This window comes from Fundulus heteroclitus, chromosome 20 (genome assembly GCF_011125445.2).
Source record: "Fundulus heteroclitus isolate FHET01 chromosome 20, MU-UCD_Fhet_4.1, whole genome shotgun sequence".
NCBI lineage: Eukaryota > Metazoa > Chordata > Actinopteri > Cyprinodontiformes > Fundulidae > Fundulus > Fundulus heteroclitus.
The window spans coordinates 7909449-7927811 of NC_046380.1; the positions used below are offsets into that span (position 1 = coordinate 7909449).

General features: G+C 39.6%; 1 protein-coding gene across 1 annotated transcript in view; it reads right to left on the reverse strand.

The window, feature by feature from the left end:
* asic1b (acid-sensing (proton-gated) ion channel 1b) overlaps nt 1–18363 on the reverse strand; it is a 256494-nt gene that overhangs the window by 228538 nt on the left and 9593 nt on the right. Inside the window, exon 2 of the mRNA XM_012853347.3 lies at nt 1727–1922. Coding sequence (XP_012708801.1) covers nt 1727–1922 — 196 coding nt within the window. The remainder of the gene's footprint in view (nt 1–1726; nt 1923–18363) is intronic.

Genomic DNA, 18363 nt, shown 5'->3' on the forward strand with positions numbered 1-18363 from the left:
ATCAGGAACGTGTAACGGGAGAAATAACTTTGTGCAGTTATTTACAGCGGCGACAGCAAGATTAACTTTCGGATTTCCAATTTGTTTGGCATCACTGCTCTGCTGTGAAGGTCCCGGCCTACGTGGGCTGGGTCCTCCGAAGGATGCAGCCCCAGACTCGGGACACACCCCTTGTCAGGTAATAGACCAAATTTATATTTTCCTCTGATGAAACAGCTCGTGTATCAATGACCGTTTGTTTCTGACTAGCAAAACCCACAGCATAAGCTGAGCACAAACCTGCAGAAGCTCCTGACAGTGTAAATCAAATCGTTCCTTTTTTGTTACACCTCACACTGGAGGTTCTTTCCACGCCATTAGTGCTTTCTGCTGAGCTGACTAATACAGTGCAGCCATGTTATGCACCATCTGCCATAAACACAAGTACCTAGACTTAATGTGGACACATCAGCAGATCAGAGGAGCCAAATGACGTGGGGAGTGCCATACTATTTGGTTTTATAGGAAATGTGTGGGGGACATCTCAGATCACGAGATGCTTTACCCTCAAGGAACTATCAATGACCCAGAATGTAAAGTTTACACAGAGGGAGGGATTTCCTAAAAAAAAAAAATGATATAAAATATTAGTATTGGTAATAATTTTTCAAGACCTTCAGATGTTAGTGAGACGTGACTCGTCTTCGGTAAAATTCTGTTTGAGCGTTTGTGTGAAATGCATTCGTGTCAATATGAAAACAAGTGTGGTGCAGAAATATTTAACATGGCTTCTGCCTCTACTGGCATTGTAAGCAGCCTTAGTTATGAAAACATAAACTCTTGAAAAGAAGCCCAGCCATATGTAGGTAGCACACACAGTAAATACCCAAGTAGATATTTTGACAGCCTGATGAAATGCTTAAATGCATGTTTTACAAAAAGAAAGAAAAAAAAGGATTCACCAAAAGGTTTTCCAGCACTGGAAGTAAAGTTATATTTACAATATTTGAATTTTATGTATAGTTTCCTGGGACGTGTTTCTAGTGTGATTTTGTGCTGTAAAAGCAAACTAAACTGTATTACATATTTGATAATAAAAATGAAATCATGTATTTGACACAGTTTTAAAGATATTAAAAACGACGTGTCAACAAACGTGCAAAGAGATGTCAGCCAACTCCAATACTCTGTAGCAAAGAATTAAAGTCTAATTGAGAATCAATGCACTTATCAGTCCTGCATCAATAGCAATAAGCAGCACTTGTCCAACGAGCTCTATTAAGCATTTTATTACAACTGCTGAGCAATGACAGAAGAAAATGACAAAACTCCTGGCGTCGTAAACAAAATAAAACACATAGCCACAGATAAACGTCAAAGTTTTCACTGGAGTAGATCTTTTTATACTTTTAGCTACTGCAAAATATTTGTAGAAAACACAAAATTTCAAATCTTCTCACTTTTAAAAAGACAGTTGCGTATCGAGCAGTACATGCTTGTTCTCTGTTAATTAACACATTTGTTTGTAAAATGTTGAGCAGAAATATATAAAGCCTTATCGTTTACATCTCTAGAATATTTCTTCTTACGCAAGCAGAAGTGAGGATTGTTCCGTAAAGCTCATACCATAAAGAAGTTTTAAAAAAATGGAGAAAAAATACAATAGCAACAGTGTGCGGAAGCCAATTTTTAAGAAAACCACTCAGCTGACTCCTTCCAGGCAAAGCTATTGAGATGCACGACTTACCACTTTGAAGTGTTCAGCACTGCACTCCATCCCTCTGTAGGAGCAGGAAAGCAGCATTTCCTTAATATCGTGGCCCGTTCGATCGTAGAATTCACGCATGTTGAAAGGTCGGGGCTTATAGTTGTCAAAGTCTGTCTTCTCTTTCAAGATCCTCAAAACGCTTTCCTCAACCAGATGTGGGTCTCGAATTTCATACCTGGACAGAAAGAATCAAGAACATCTGTCGTCATAATACAATTTTGATGAGACAGTTGGTAAACAGATTCACACATAACACACAGACGAAAACAAGACGTAATGTTTAAATAGCTGAATACACCAAAAACACTTCGTGAGAAGCTCAAGGCGTGCAACTGATAAGAGTTTAATGTTTACATTTTCGAGTCAAAAAAGACAGATAGCAGTCACTTTGCACACAATGTAAATCACTCTGCAATTGCATGAACGTGTCAGACACTCCCTGAGAGGTTAAAAACTCTTCAAATAGTCATTAGCAAGATTGAAATGGTCAAGTTATTAAATACTCAAGTCACAAAAAGACAGATAGCAGTCACAGAGCAGGTGCAGAAAGGCACTGAACTTAGTTAACCAAGATAACAAATTAATCCATTAAAATCTTTCTAGCTCTGCTCATTTAGAGTTCTGAGGGAAGCAAGACAAACCGAGGGTGTCGGTATTTACATTTCATAATATTCATCTAGGAAATCCATTAGACAAAGAATAGTTTAAGTGAAGACAACTATTATAATATAAAAAAAAAACATTTAGTTTAAACTAGTTTAAAGACAAAGTGGGGTCCAGGAACGCCGCTATAACGCTGTTATTTTAGGCACTCATTTTCAAATGTTTTTAATAAATTTGAGCAAAAAAAAAAAGCATTTAGTGTTACATACGCCATTTGCAAGATATTTCTTAAAATCCACAAGAGGCAGTTGAATGACTTGTATCTTTAAAGTGTAAAATTAAACGAATGCATCAAAAGAATTTCACAACGGGAACTTCTGCAGGAGGAAATGCTTGACTGAGCTCAGGGCAACATAAGGAGGCCTGGTTATCGATAAAAGACAAGTTCAGCTGCAGAATTTTAAGTAAAACGCTTTCGAAAAACACAGTGGCCTGTGAATGAAGTGGTGTCAAGAAATAACACAACGAGAAAATACTTTGTTAGTACAAGTTTAGTAAATGGAGCACAGATTTTGACATTTAAAAAAAAAAATCTTGAAATGTAAAAGGCCTCTGCTGCAGCAGATGAAACTCGGCTTATATATGGAAATAACGAGGAGAAACTTTTGAAATGACTCATAAACAGTGGTTGCTTGGTAATAAGGGATGCTCAGGCACCATCAAAATTGCAGGAAAAAAAGGGAAGACACACTAAGCATAAATTACAATCTAAAAAAGGAATTATCACATGTTCTCTTATAAAAATGTGTCTGATCTTTGATTTTTCCGCCTTTCATTCCATATTGGGTTTATCTGGAGGTTATTTTTTTAATGGAGGCATCCTAATTTTACTGTTTCAATGCTAAAGGGAGAATCTGACAAAAGAGTGTGTATGTATATATCCTAACGCTTTTGGCTTCCATGTGACTTCATGCTGGTCTCTAATTGGCTACTTAAAGAGTCTCCTCAGGGCACAGCTCTCTGTGCCTGTGGCCAATCAGCACCTTTTCTGTCAGTCTTCAGTCAGTCAGGTAAGTTTATCATACCTGTCAATCAAACACCCCTGGCAGCTTAGATGTGCACACACAGGTGTTACTCACACATGACACTGGAAAGGCAAACACCAACAACAATAAGACAGTAGGGAATGGTGCAGCAAAAGAATATTTGGTCATTTACTTACAAAATTTCAATCTGAAAAACTCACACAGAAAGAAAAGGCAATTAGAAGAAGTTTATTGATACAATGTTTTAAGAGTTTGGCGCTCACACCTCGGCAGGAAAAATTCACGCTGAATTATACTTTAATATGCATAAGCAGGCGTATGAGAATAGGGATATTTCCCCCCCCCAGGCCTGAAACTGGTGGTGGAGTGGAGATAAATAAAGTTTGTTCAGTCCATATGATGATCTGTTTGAGCTAGATGTCCAACTTGGATAAACACAGGTTTGCATAAACTGTCCATGATGAGCAAGCATGAAGCGACTGTGGAGAGGAAAAACTCCCCTTTGGAACGAAACCTCTGGCAGAATCAGGCTCAACATGGCGGTGTTCTGCCGGACCGTTTTAAGGAGTGACTGGGAATTCCATAAGAGTCCAGGAGGAATTACACTCTGATAGGGACGAGGTTGAAGGAGGACCGTAGGAAAGCCAGGCGGAGCTTGCTACGATGGTGGAGAAGGGGATGGAGGTGGGTTGAATCCGGTCATCAGAGTCCAAACCAGACACCGCTTGCTCGCTGAGGAGAAGGCCGAGACAAGGATGTGGAGTTCTTTTAAGATGAACCCAGGATGCTGATTGGCTTGCGTCGGAGGCGGATGAGTCTCTGATTGATGGAGGTAGATTGAATAGAGTTTCTTCAGTTTGAATTTTCGCTGAAGCTCCATAATAATTTCAAGAGGCTTTTGCTGGAGTAAATAAAAGTGAACAAAAATCCAGCAGCAGGCAAGTAACCCTAGACCAGGGGTCACCAACCTTTTTTAAACAGAGCTACTTCATTGGTGTCGTGTCATACGAAGGAGTATCTGTACTGACCTTTGAACTAGAAGAGTCAGAGTTCACCTTAACTTTATGTAAAATAAACACATTTTTCATGCTTTGTTACATATATTGTCATGTTTTAGATATATATATAAATGCAAGTGTGAATAAACAGGAAGAATAATGGAATGAAATAAAGTTTTAGATGCAGCTCACTGGTGGATTGTGTTTTTTTTTTTTTTAGAACAGGCTCTTGGGAGCCACATGTGGTCCTCGGGGGCTCCTCAGTGCCAGCGGGCCCCGTGTTGGTGACCCCTACCGCAGACAGTTATGTTGAAGTAGTTTATTTTTGTGCGATATTCTCCGACCTCTAGTGCGTCGCCCTAAAACGTTTTATCACCAGCCGCCTCTGCTCATAAGCCAAAACATACATCATTTCTGAAAAGTCTCATTGTGACATTAGCATGTTTGTTTGCTGAGGGCATTGTGTTACTATTCCTTACTGATAAAATTATAAAATAAAAGATAAAATAAGACTTGAATTTTGGTGGAATATTACAGCAATATTTTTACTAAGCAATAATTTGTGTTTCAATATAAAGAGTTCAAATCTGCTGAAATAAGTTAGTGCTTTAATCTCACCCCAATACACAATACAAATGGTTTGCTGAAAACAAAAATAACAACAAAGAACCCAATTATAAATGAGTAGTGGTCATTTTGCCCCTTTGTCATTTCATACTTTTGCATTTTTATATTTAAATATGCATGGCGATTGAGCATTTTAGAGAATTTTGTTCCATAATTACTGAAAACTACCCAACTACCAAGAAGAAAAAACCCATCGGCTATGGTTTTCATATAAGGTTGTGGAGCAGTTTGTTTGCATTGGTGGGTAAAAAATGTAGGTATGAACTGGCAAAGGAGCGAACTGACCCAGAGTCAATACGAACACCTGCAAAATACACGGTAAATATTGTATGACCATCACAACAGATGAACGCCATTGTCTGGTTATGTTAATATTGTCCAGATTTCAGACAAGCATTAGGAGATGGCTATTGGAAAATGCAATTAATCAGGTCAAGATCGATGAGAATTCACTCAGCTTCCACCATCTTAATTATTGCAAGAATGAGAACACCACTTCACGTTTGACAGCCTGTGTTCTGAATTTCGAAGAGCAAAGCAGGTCATTTCCTCACGAGCATTCAGGCCCTCCTGCAGCCGGACAGAATTTCAGAGCATGAGGACGTACTCTGGACAACTTCAGCCTCCTGTCTCCAGAACATTCTCATAATAAAGAGGAGATTATCTGCTCGCACAAATGGAGCAAAAACTTATACACGGATGCATCACAGCAGTGATGTTAGACTGCCAGTACAACTTGAATCTTATGCATGAGATACAGGGTTCTTAAGCAATCAGATGATCTTAGCTCACTTGGAACCCCTATTTCTCTTTCAGTTCGTTTTAAGCATCAACAACGCACACAGGGAGCTTCCTGGTATCCCAGGAAGGGACTGAATGCTATTGTGATTGGTATTTTCAGTGTAGGGGTACATACAGTTGTCCCTTCACTAACAATCTGAATGGTTTAAGAGTTGCATTTTATTTCTGTTTATTGGATTGGGTTTTCTTAAATTAGACTTGAGCTTTACCCTGACCTCGCTCTAGCACTGCAACAGCTCTTCCAATCGTCCAGCTGACAGCCTTTTAAACTGCCATTCACATGTTTAAAAGTGTGTGCTATGTCGGCCATAATTAGCAACACAGAGTGGCAGAAAATAGATCATTATCTAAAGGTTAAGGTTTAATCCACACATGTTAATCAGATCTGGCATTTAATTGAGGTTATATATGGCAGCAAACGGTAAATTCAAGAATTTTAAAAAGGTAGCTAAAATTCTGTATTCAGGTTTAGGATCTTGAGCATTATGGAAATATGCCATAACAATTCAGCATAATATAAAGTGTAACATACTTCATGTAGCATCTGATGCTCCTTTTCTAAATAAAGACTTAGTGTAGTTAGACATATAGTTGATTTATTTTGTTCCGGCTGTGTTTATTGTCCATGAAACACGAGACAAAGAAGGACTAATATGTTTGTTTAAAACACTTTGGGAATCATTTATAATACGCCTCGGTTTGGAAACTAATATCATTCTCAGAAAACAAATGAACCTCAATTAACCAGAATGGTCCACTGATGACCCCTCAGGAGCAATGACCCATCAGTAGAACAAGCACCCAAATTATAGAGAGCTCGTTTTAAGCACCGAGGACGTGAAGGTGCGAAACACACAGACTGACGAACATGGCAAAATGATTGGTGTGCTTTATACTGAAATAAATGATCGCTTTTAATTTAGGCATTGAATGAAAAATTGTAATGTGAGACAGAGGGAGACGTCACATTAAGCACTTCATGTATCCATGTAATTGTGATCATTGTTCGGCTGCTCAGTTCACACTCGCATGCATCAATAAGTCATTTTCTAAAACCAAAGATTCCAAAATTAGAAGTAAAAACCATTGACAATAAATTTGTTGATGGCTTTGTTGACTCTGACAATTAATTATTGGAAATATATGGACACTATTTCAAAATGGTAAGACTAGATGGGGTTTTTCAGGCCAGCTTACAGACCTGCCTGGAGCTGGTTTACCCCACCCACAGGCTTCCCTAACTAGTAGAAAGTGAATTAATATTTACCATTTAGAGACATGAGTGATACTGCCTTTCCCCTTCCATTTCCCCCCTCCAATCTGCTCCGTATTTAGGACTTTTTATATTCCTTCTAGAACAGGTTTGTTAGATATTACATGAAGCTACAGGTTGTTAGACCCGTTGAACGCAGTTATTGGGGAAATAACAGATGATTCAGAGGAACTATGTACGTCACAGATGTGGCATACATAGACATGGAGAAATGGTCGGGTAAGTTGTCTCGGGGCAGCATGTGCACTTGGGCAGGTTATACCTGAACAGTGACACGTTTCCTACTGGCGACAATGGGAGGAGCGTGGAGAAGGAGTCTGACTTAAAGACTGATGTGACCAGCATTCATGGCTCGCTCTTCCTCGTCCCTTTTTCCCCGTGTTGATACCACTCAAGAAGTAATTTCTCTGGCTTGTTAAAATTTAAAAAAGTGTTTAGTTTCTGTTTTGGGAGTCGTGCTTGAATAAGACATTTTTTTTATTTAAGTGGTCCTCGCTTAAGGGGAAAAGAGCTGGGGTCCGCCAAGGCGTCTAACCACCAACTGGGTGCGGTAGCTTTTACAGGTTCTAGATAGTTTTCCTGCCATAGAAAGCTAAAAGTGAAAATAAAATCCACAAAATACGTTGTTATATTTGATAATTTCAATAAAACCAAATTTGAATGAACCATTTAACATTTTAATTATTATTTCCAATATATAATGACTGGCAGAGATGGGTAAATGGTAAAATGGCTTGTACTTGTACGCCGCTTTATCGAGTCAGACGACTCCAAAGTGCTTTACACTGCAGTCAGTAGTGGCATTTCCAGCAAAGTTTTTTAATGCACATTTTGAAGTATCGCATTCGAAGGGGTGGATGAAAACGGCAAAATTTAAATTAACTCAAAAAGGGGGGTTTTTACGCTCGCTTTAGGTGGTTTTTGACTTTTTGTAAAAACAGGAAATGCGCTAAAGAGGAGATGGAAACACATTTGTCAAATCAGTTCTGACATTTACCTCACAAAACTGATCAGCTGTTTCTTTTGCCGGCGTCTTCCCAGATATTCCCATTACGCTAGAAAACAGGTCTGGAAGCATCAACAGATACGTGTGGACCGACGAAGAGATACAAGCATTTCTAAGTCTCATCCGTACGTTCATTAAAGCCTCGCTCCATTCCTGATCTGTGGTCGGTGCTAGTTAGCAACATCTACTTCCTGTTTATGACAGCCATTGTCAACGTATGACGATATTATGCTCCTGGTTAGTTCGCCACAAACCAGTAAAAGGAAACACATTTGATGCTCATTTTCTTTTTCTGCGATATTAAAAAAATAAAATAAAAAAACCCTGACATTGGTGAGCTATGTTTGTAGCCACAGGCACCAACTGTGGCTTTGTGTTTTCCCCTCTCTGTAGTGCATTTTATAATGTACTGGAGTGGCTACATTAATTCAAAATAAAAAGTTGTGTCATTGACCACTAGTGCAAGGACGGGCAGGAATAAAACATAAATAGATAAGGTTTTAAAGCCAAGCCAACTTTATTTATAAAGTACTTTATAAGCAGCAGGCACCAACCAAAGTGCTGAATAAAAATGTATGATTAGAATAAATAAGTGTGTCCTGGGCCCCCCTGCTATGGGCCCGGGGCAGCTGACCTGGTTATAAACCCCTATCAGTGGCCATGGGATTTCTTTTTTTTTTATTTGAAGCGGTCAGTCTGTTTGGGCTTAGAGAGAAGATGAAATAAGAAAATTTGGAGAACGCTGTCTTAATATTAAACTGTGAATCAATTTAGTTTAATTCCCCAACTAACTTCAAGCACCTTAATATGTTCCACTGCGGACGTGGTGGTGTTGCATAGCAGCTTCAAACTCGGAAACAAAAAGTAAATACTACGTGGGCTCCACTGTGGTGTCATTTGGAAAGGAGGGTAATTTTCATTTTCTATGTTTGTAGCTGAACAGAAATTCGGCTCAGTCATGCTTCATGCTGGATGAAGTTAATATTGCTGTGAGAGAGAACACTGGGGCCGCCGTTACAGTCGAAGTCATATTCAGCACCACCCACAGCCAAGGATTGATATCATTTCACTCCAATATATTAAAATACATTTTTTGTTGAGACCAGGCACGGCAGAACAACAGAAGATGCTGGACAGATCCATTCATTTTGTCTTTTTTGGGATTGCTTCAACAACCTGATAAATTATAGGGCGACAACCTACAAAGAAGAAACTGAGTGAAACTCCGTTTTGATTCATGAGACAAATGCATTGATCTTAGCGTAGCTTTTAAAAAAATATATACATTCAACTGATAGATTTGCATGTAAACAATTATTAAAACTATCTACAACCAGTTTTAATATAAATTGTTAGACACATGTAGATGGAAATTAAATGAAACCGTACACATTATCTAAACAATTAAATTTTCTGAAAATGTTTAAGATTATTCTTTATTGCTTTCTTCAAACTCAGAAGTTTATTTACAGGAAGATTACTGTTTCTTTAAACAATTTGTGAAAGGCCAGATTATGCTGTTATTTGGAGGCAACATCTCAAACCTTCTGCTTCTTTGCACAACGTCGCCACAATCTCAACAGGTAAGATATCAGGACGAGAATTATGGACATCCAGAATTCCAGTCTGTCCCTGTGTACCATTTTAGATCAGATTTTGATCAGAGAGGAAGAAGTCATTACTCTACATTCAACATAAATCAGATTACAGTTTGCCAATGCATTCAGGTAAAAAGGGCCATGATTTTGGGAGACTTGTCCCGTGGTCTTATCAAGTTAAAAATTGAAGAGATTAGCCATAATGCCCATTGTTACATATAAATGAAAATGGGGCAGACCTGACAACACCATGCCCATTGTGAACACTCTGAAGCAAAGCAAGCAGCAGAAACCAAGAAAAAGACCATGTCCTAACCAAAGCTCTTCTCTGCCAGAAGAAAAAGTAACCATCCCCTATAATGCTGTCAGTATACTGTTCTTCAGTATGCAATTTATCGAAGTATAATCAATATTAGTGAAAGAAAAATTTGTATAGTGTGCAGCATAACAATATTGCATCCTTAATGAACAAGCACTCGCTGTTTTTATTTAGATCGCTCCTACAATGTGAAAAACAGAAAAGACAGAGCTTCTGGTGACTAATTAATAATTAATCAAATTAAACAATGAAGGCACATTATCAGGGCCTTATTAAGGCTCTTGTGGCTTTAGACCATGATGGTCTATAGCCATGTGTTGTCTTTGTCATTTAATATTATGTACAGCAGTAGTGTAAAAGTTTTCTTGTTTAAACCAAACAAAAACTGTGGAATTTGTTATCCAAAAATAGCTTATTAATCATTTTGTAATCGTGTTTTGCCTATAAGGTTTGCCTTACTAGCCATGTAGTTTCGAAAGGATTTTAATCTTGATATCTTAGAGACGTAAAATATATTTTGTGTTATTATCCCTATGCCTCACAGGTCTGACTGATTTAAAACTAAATAAATAATGAAGGAGGGCGCCCAATCCAAAGGTTTTCTAGTAGTTCAGACAGGTTTATTGGGAGATGTCACATGGCAGACATCTTCACATATCATGAGATGCCTGCAGTAACATGTCTGCTCTGCTTGTGCCCATTCTTTCATTGAATGTCTGTCTCCAATGCACCGTCTTTTTTATCTACTACACTGCCAAATGTAGCCTTTTTTCATGTTTTTCCTGATGCAGCTTCCTTCTCCTGATGTGCTGAGAAAGACTGCAATAGCAGTAAATGCAAAGTGGCATGCCTTCCTTTTAGACAACTTGCTTAGCTAATTTACTAAAGCTTCATCAAATCTGAGCGTTTTAAGTAATCTTTGAAGGCAATGCATTTATTATGCTAATCTAAAGCCATACTTGGTGCATTGGTTATGATGTGACTGATTTGTTGTAGTTGCAATCATATTTGCTCTCACTCACTGCAAACCCCATTTAAAGAAGTAGATAACACTATTTGTGTGACAACTGTGTCCCCTACTTACTGATTTTGTTACTATTTAGCGAATAATTAGACTTCTTAAGGAATGCTTCTTTCCCCCCTCTTTTTTCTAGAGTCATTGAAGACTTTTGGAGACCGATGAGCGAGTACCTATTGTTCTCAACCAGCAGCATGTATCGCTGTGCGCCCCTACCCTGTCTCAAAACACAGTCGACTCAGTCTTCGGACGGGTGTCCCTCTCCACTCAGAGCAGGACATGTTTGCTCTTCTGTCCAGACTGCAAATAAATTGTGCATGAGCAAAGCTGCCACTGCCTGATATATTGTTGATGTTGTTGGCTCCAAAGTGGACCATAATGTTAGTTTGTCTTTTTTGGGGTCACTTTTTATGGCCTGCAGCTGGGTGCGAAAAAGGGAAGGTGGAAATTGTGAAACAAAAAACAAGAGCAGAAGGAGGAAAGTTTAGTTGCGTTTGAAAACTTATTCTGGGCGTTTTTTAATCACTTTTGCCGTCTCCCATGACATTATTACTATTATTACTATCTCCTGTAGCATCTGTTACAGTTACCTGCACATGGCAGATTACGCAAATTAGGTGATTACATAACTTCTAGCTACTTTTAGGGCTATTAGATCATCCTCAGAGTCTCCCGTTGAAACAAGGAGAGGGAATGGACGAGGCAGAGCCAGGGGGAGAGGGAGAGGGAGGGGGAGGTCCAGGAGCCATGGGAGGGGAAGATGAAGCTGACAACAGGCTCAGTCATTTGATTATGAAAGGCAGCAGGAACTCAAATGGAGGAGAGGAGCTGACATGCAGCTTTGTATACTGTAATAGCAGCCATGGACATGACAAACTCAAAGACGAGAAAAGCAGAAGCATGTAAGGTTAGCTCTCGTGTTTAAGGGGAGCTCCGTTGTTAATCTGCAATTACTGCCGTTTAAGGCAACTCCATTTAATCATTAACGCTGATTGGTTACCAAAGTGTGAGTACTATAGCTAAAATGATCTGTTAAGTAGTATGTTCTAAAACTTTTATGTCTATTTATCTGATTTTACTAAAATACGTGTTTTGTTAACATTTCCTGCAAGCTGGATTCTCGTGGTATTTGTGCGTTCACAAACACATGACAATCCATCTTGTCCCACTCCCGCCTCAACCATTCGAGAAGCGACCACGCATGTATTGGCCAATCATGTTACTGTATCATAGTTGAGGCATAAAGCTGTGATGAAAGGGGCGGCGAACCCAAAACCAAACCAAAATAAATATGGCAGCGCAGGAGGACGCGCGCGTAGCTGCTATATCTGTTTTCCCAGAATCCACAATTTCATCTTTGAAAGAAGCACTGATACCATGATTGGCTAGCACAAAACTTTGGTAGGCCGGCTCTAGGTGTCATTTTGCCCAATCAGCTCGGAAAGTTCTGCTGAATGTGCCTCCTTTTCTCAAACGGATTTGATATGAGCAGTCCCAGATTGATAATGTGCGAAACTCATCTGAGAGAGCCAAATATTATGAATCTGGCTTGCAAGGTTAGTGTTTTGTAGCAGGTCTCTGAATTTATTTCACGTTGTTTTGTCCAGTTTGTATCACACAGCGAGAGGAGAGCACATTTTTACTGCTAATGTTTGATCAAACAATCATGATCAAACAGAAATTATTATTTGAGGACTTTTGTTCCAGAATCCATCTCAGTTCAACACAGCATCAAACTCCTTTAATTGCCATCCATGACTAAAGAGAACCATTATTTACTAATCATCAGAGTCTGCTTTGTGACAATTTAACTGGAATTCACTTTTATTCAAACAGCATCTTTACATTTGTGGGTGAAGCTATGAGGTTTTTTTTTTTACTCATTTGATTTACATGCCTTGACTTGTTCCGTTTCTTCTCTAATCTTCACAGCTTTACTGTCCTGATAAATGTTAGAAAGACGAAAAATCAACGCAGACAGATCTTAGAATAAGTCGGACAACTGCATCAAAACACAACCACTGAACACTAGAATTTAAAAGAGCAAGTGTCATTAGTGCTTGGATTAGCCTAATCAATGGTACTCCAAAAAAAGACACATCAAATCACACAAGCACAAACTGACTGAAAAAGACATGAAATCACAGCCCAGAAGTCTCGCTTACATTAGAACTACATCACTACGCTGTCACAATTTAATAAGAAGCTACAGCTTGTTGTGGTATATTACGGACTTAATTGAATTGTATCCCGAGCTCCTGTCTTATAAGCAACACAAAGCTGCCAGGAGAGCACTTAAGAAGCTCTGCTCACATCCCCGAGTCAGGAGGCTTTAGCTGAAGCGCATACAATCACAATAATACGGGTAGATTTTTAATATTGCCCTGCCACCGCTCCCTAAAGCAATCACAGCAAACTCTCTGTGTATGGGTGGGGGAGACAAAATTGGATTATGGGCCACAAGCACTTTAATTTTCTTGTGGGAACTAAAAGGAATGAAGGCGCGTCTACAAAACTTTGCCACCTCATGGGTGAGTCCAAGCAGCTCTTCTGACGAAGACGACAGCAAAAAACTGTCACAAAAACTGAAATATTTTTCAAAAATGAAGAATATTACTGTTTCTGTTTATCTAATACTTCACTCTGAGAGACACATGATGCCAGACGATTGTCCAATTGGTTCTAATTGAGTACGTACATTAACGAGGCCTGCGGGATTGCATGTTACTGATCCTTTACCTGACTCTGACACCGTTACTACGCCACTTTGGACAAGGTCATACAAACGCAAGCCAAAACAAGCTTCTGTAATATTAATGAGCAATTACTCAATTCAAAGATCTGAAGCATGGTAAAGACATGCAACCCATTTTCATGCAGCGTCCCATTTGATGTCATTACTCTTTTCTTTTGATGTCTGCCCTTCCTCCACTCTCTCTTGTCTGCAAAAACAAATAAACTACAAATGCAAATGGGCAACATTTAAAAAAAGCAAGAAGCATCATTTGCTGTGTTTATTTTCCAAATCTTCCGCTTTCCTTCAAATTCAGACAGAACCCACCACTAATTCTGAAACAGATCATAAAGAAAGCCATCCACAGCATGTATAAATCGTGGCTTTTGCACTTTTAGCTCATGTGAATCAAGGGAGTGTTTGCAATCTCAGCAAACATGTTCAAAGCGGGTTCCAACGTAAGCAGAAGACCTGCTTCTGTGACTTCCGCGAGCTGATCGAGCACTTCTTAGCGCGACACATCTCACTGGCAACACCTATTCCAAAATGACCTTTTTCCTAATTATCTTATAATTGCCTTTGCAACATAATCAAAATAAAACCGAGCAATTTACTTGCAATGTTCTGCACTGTCAGGTGTGACTTCAACCTGAAACTATGCAATGGAAAACAGATTGATCACCCCCTCAACACACACATTTTCTTAGTGCAGACGCCACCAGGGTGGCATACTGTAGGTGTAATCTGTGGTGGCTCAGCTATAAGCTCGGCATTGTCTACGACAGTGTGACAACAGTGGAAGCTGCCAGATGGAGACATTGATGAAGACAGACTCACCACCACGTAGTGCCTGACCTGTTATTTTCTGTTCCAATCTCCGACCTGCTCAGTGATATTGGCAACCGAAACAGTAAGCACTCCCAGAAGGAAACGATTACATTTCTGTACTTCAGATGAAATCTTGTATCCTGATCTTGCAAACTTTAAATTAAAATCATTATGGATTTTCTGTCCATTTGTAGTGGGAAATTATAAAATGTTTTGTTCTAGCTTTTTGCTTTGCTACAAATTGGCATCAGAAGATATTGTACAAATATGTAAAGCCACAGAGGCTTGAGGGAAAAATCCACTAATAACGTTCTTTCAGGATTGTGTCTACTTCTTTAAATCCCTGCAGGATTTCTGACTGATTATATTACAATCATAATTATTATTCTGTATTTGCTGGATACATTCGTTAGATAGCCTTTCCCTTTATGGGGTTCAAACTCTGTTAATTGAATGCACCAGTAGTCAAAGTCGAGACAAAAGAAAACAAGCTGCTATGTTTATTAAAGACAAAGAGTGATGGAGTGGTCATAAGCCTAAAGTAAAACATTACAGAAATGATGCAAAATGATGAAGGCAAAGATTTATGGTCCAGGTGTATAATGGAGAAAATATTGACTGGGTATGACTCATGTATTACCTGACCCAGCTGGCTATTGGCCACACAGAGTTAATATTTGTAGTATAGGATTTGTTATTGGTCATGCCATTTATAAGACATACTCATAATGACTTCAAGGCACTCTTGGTTGAACTATAGAGAGGAGAACTTGTAAAAGTATTCATACCCCTAGAACAACCATCTGAGTTTATGTTATAACCATAAACTTTAATATGAACGGCTTACTTCCTCTAGATTAGAGCTGCCTTAATGCATGGGCTTACCCGGGCAGAAGCCCAGGTGCCCACAGCGTTAGGGGGCGTAACCTTTTCAGGTAACATGAGTTATTTTGTAACCATTGTTTTTAACTTGTCAGACTATCTGGCAATCACTTTAGACATTTGTGTACGACTTTGGATGCAGGTCTGTGGCCGCTGATTTGTCCAAATTAAAAACGACCCACGCAGGCTCGTTGAATTATGATCCATGGATTGACCTATCAGAATGTAAAGAGCTAGTTATTTTGCTGTGTACTTCACTGTGAATGAGTGATGGTTGTCAACACGTCGGGAAAGAAATTTGATAGCGGTGCTAGGAAAAGAAAAAAAAACTAATTTGTTAAGAGTTTCAAGAATTACTTCATTATCATTATCACTCATTCCACACACCTGCTTAGCTCCGCCCTGTTCCTCATCACTACCCACCTGATCCACCTGCACCTGCCAGTATATAACCAGCCTTCAGACCAGACATCAGTGCCAGATTATTACGAGCATTTCGATGAGTCTTATCCAGCATTCTTGTTCTGATTGTCCTGTTTGATAACGACCCGATTTGCCACCGGATATCTGAGCCAGCCTGACCCCTGTATACCTGTTTTTCCTGCCTGATTCTGACTGCTACCTATGTTGCATGACCTAAGTCTGTTTACTTTGCCTGATTGTGTACCGAACCAGACCAGCTACCTGACCACCGAGCCTGCCTGACCTCGTCTAGTCTGTAAGCCTGCCCATGTTTCGAACCTGGATCTGTTTCCCGACTCAGAGCCCGGATTCTGCTCTGGACTGTCCTGCACTTCGGATTACCCGTTTTTTGACATAAGGACTGTTTTTTGATCACAAACTCTGTCATATCCCGCTCATCATAACTGCCAGCCTGTTTATCCCGGTTCCTACCCACGATCTGTTCTAAAATAAACCTTCTTAAATCTTCAATTTATCTTGTCTGGCTGAATACTGGGTCCTCTGTCCCCATTTCTTGACATTACTAGAAACTACAGCAAAGCTTACCGAGTATTTTTTTAACAGCTGCCAGTGAAGATGATCCTGTTGAAGGACGCTCTGAGACGACACGGAGGAAATGCGGCCATCGCAGGTGGATGCCGGGCCGGCCGGAGGGCGAGGGAACATACATGAGCAGCGGGAGGATCAGGCAAGGGGAGGCGTTCAGTTTGGCCTTTATAACAGTGACCAGGTGTCGTACTAAATTCAGTTCCTCTGAAATAATCTGTCCTGAAGCATTATGGCTTTATTAAAAAAAATAATCAAATAGCCTGAGAGGCGGATCCTTCAGTCTGCAGATGTCAAGTTTATTTTCTTGTTGAACCTCCGGTTCCCGGTAAAATAAATACAAATTAACCGTGTTCTCACTTTTGACAGTTTTATGTTTTGGGTCTTTTTTTTAACTTGAGTCTTGTTCACTTGAACAATAGTTTAACCTAACACACAGTCAGTATTGCTAACACTTTTTTTTATCACTGACACAATCCGCTGGGAGCTCAGTTACTAGACACGGCAATTACAGCTTCCTCAAAAGTGTTTCACCCCATTTTTTAAAACCGCTTTTCTAATGCAAGCTATAGTACATCGCTGGATGAATAGAAGGAAATTCTAGTATAGCTTCCAATTTATGGGGACAGTCCAAATGGGTGGGAGGAAAAAAAACACACAAAACAATAAGCCAAAACGTGATCTGATATGTAAGGAGAACAGATTGTTTTAGGCAGGTTGAAATATTCTGTTCCCTTGTATAACCTTTGTAAGAAAAGAGCTTCAAACGTAGATGAATAGTTGTATATGATGAGTGGAAGAAATGATGCTACACAATTAATAAATCTGCTGTAGAATCAGCCTCTCCAGCTTTTAAACTGTGGTCTCCTGACTGCAGGAGAAAAGATTATTTCTGGGGAACTGAATTTCACTCAAAAGCGTGATTGTGTCAAAATAAAGGCACAAGCTGACCGTGATCAAGCATGCAGCAAGAAAGAGTCAGGACCCTCCAGTTGATGTCAATTGAACATCAGGGCCTACTTAACCTCCTGGTAGGCTAAGGGGTCTGGCAGGCTCTCCCTTAAAAAAAACTTCCCCCCCACTGCTAACCCACAGCTGAAGAACATCGTGGCAGCAAACTATGAGTGTCATAATTGAAATTATTTACTAAACCAACCAATAAAACAGAAACTGTAAATTAAACCATAAACAGTTTAAAGTAGAAGCTTTTTCTCCACATACGCTGTGATCTATATACAAGATTCCATGCATGTGCAAACACATACGTGCACACAGTTTGAACAGCTCAGCTACAGCGACGGCCTGAATGAAGACTATAGATCAATTTTTTGTGTGTGTCACTAGCGGCCCTTTTATCAAAAGTAAGCCGACAGGAAAGGGGGTCTCGGAGAGAGGTAGGAAATGCAGCAAAGAACCGCAGAAAGGAGTCAAACCTGGGTCAGCCGAGTCGACGACTAAGGCCTCTGCACATGGGCTGTGCGTGCTACCCCTGTGCCACCAGCACATCCACTGGCCCATTTTTTACAAGCTCTGTTGTATATTCTAGGTAAGGAACAAACAAATGCATATTACTCTTAAACCATTCTACAACTAAAACTTTCTAGAAATCTATAAACATAGCACTATCCTTACCTTTTTAGAAGTAATTTTTCCCTAGTCTTCTTTGCAGAAAAAGCCATGCTTTTTTTTTTTTTTTTTTTAAAGCCACACTTTAAATCCGCCACACCTGAAGAACATCACCTGATGATGTTCTTCAGGTGTTAGTTAGTGGTAAATGGGGAAGGGCTTTATGGGGAGAGCCTGCCAGACACCTTACCACCTGAGGCTTACCAGCAGGTTAAGCAGGTCCTGCTCCAGATAGTTAACTTTGATCAT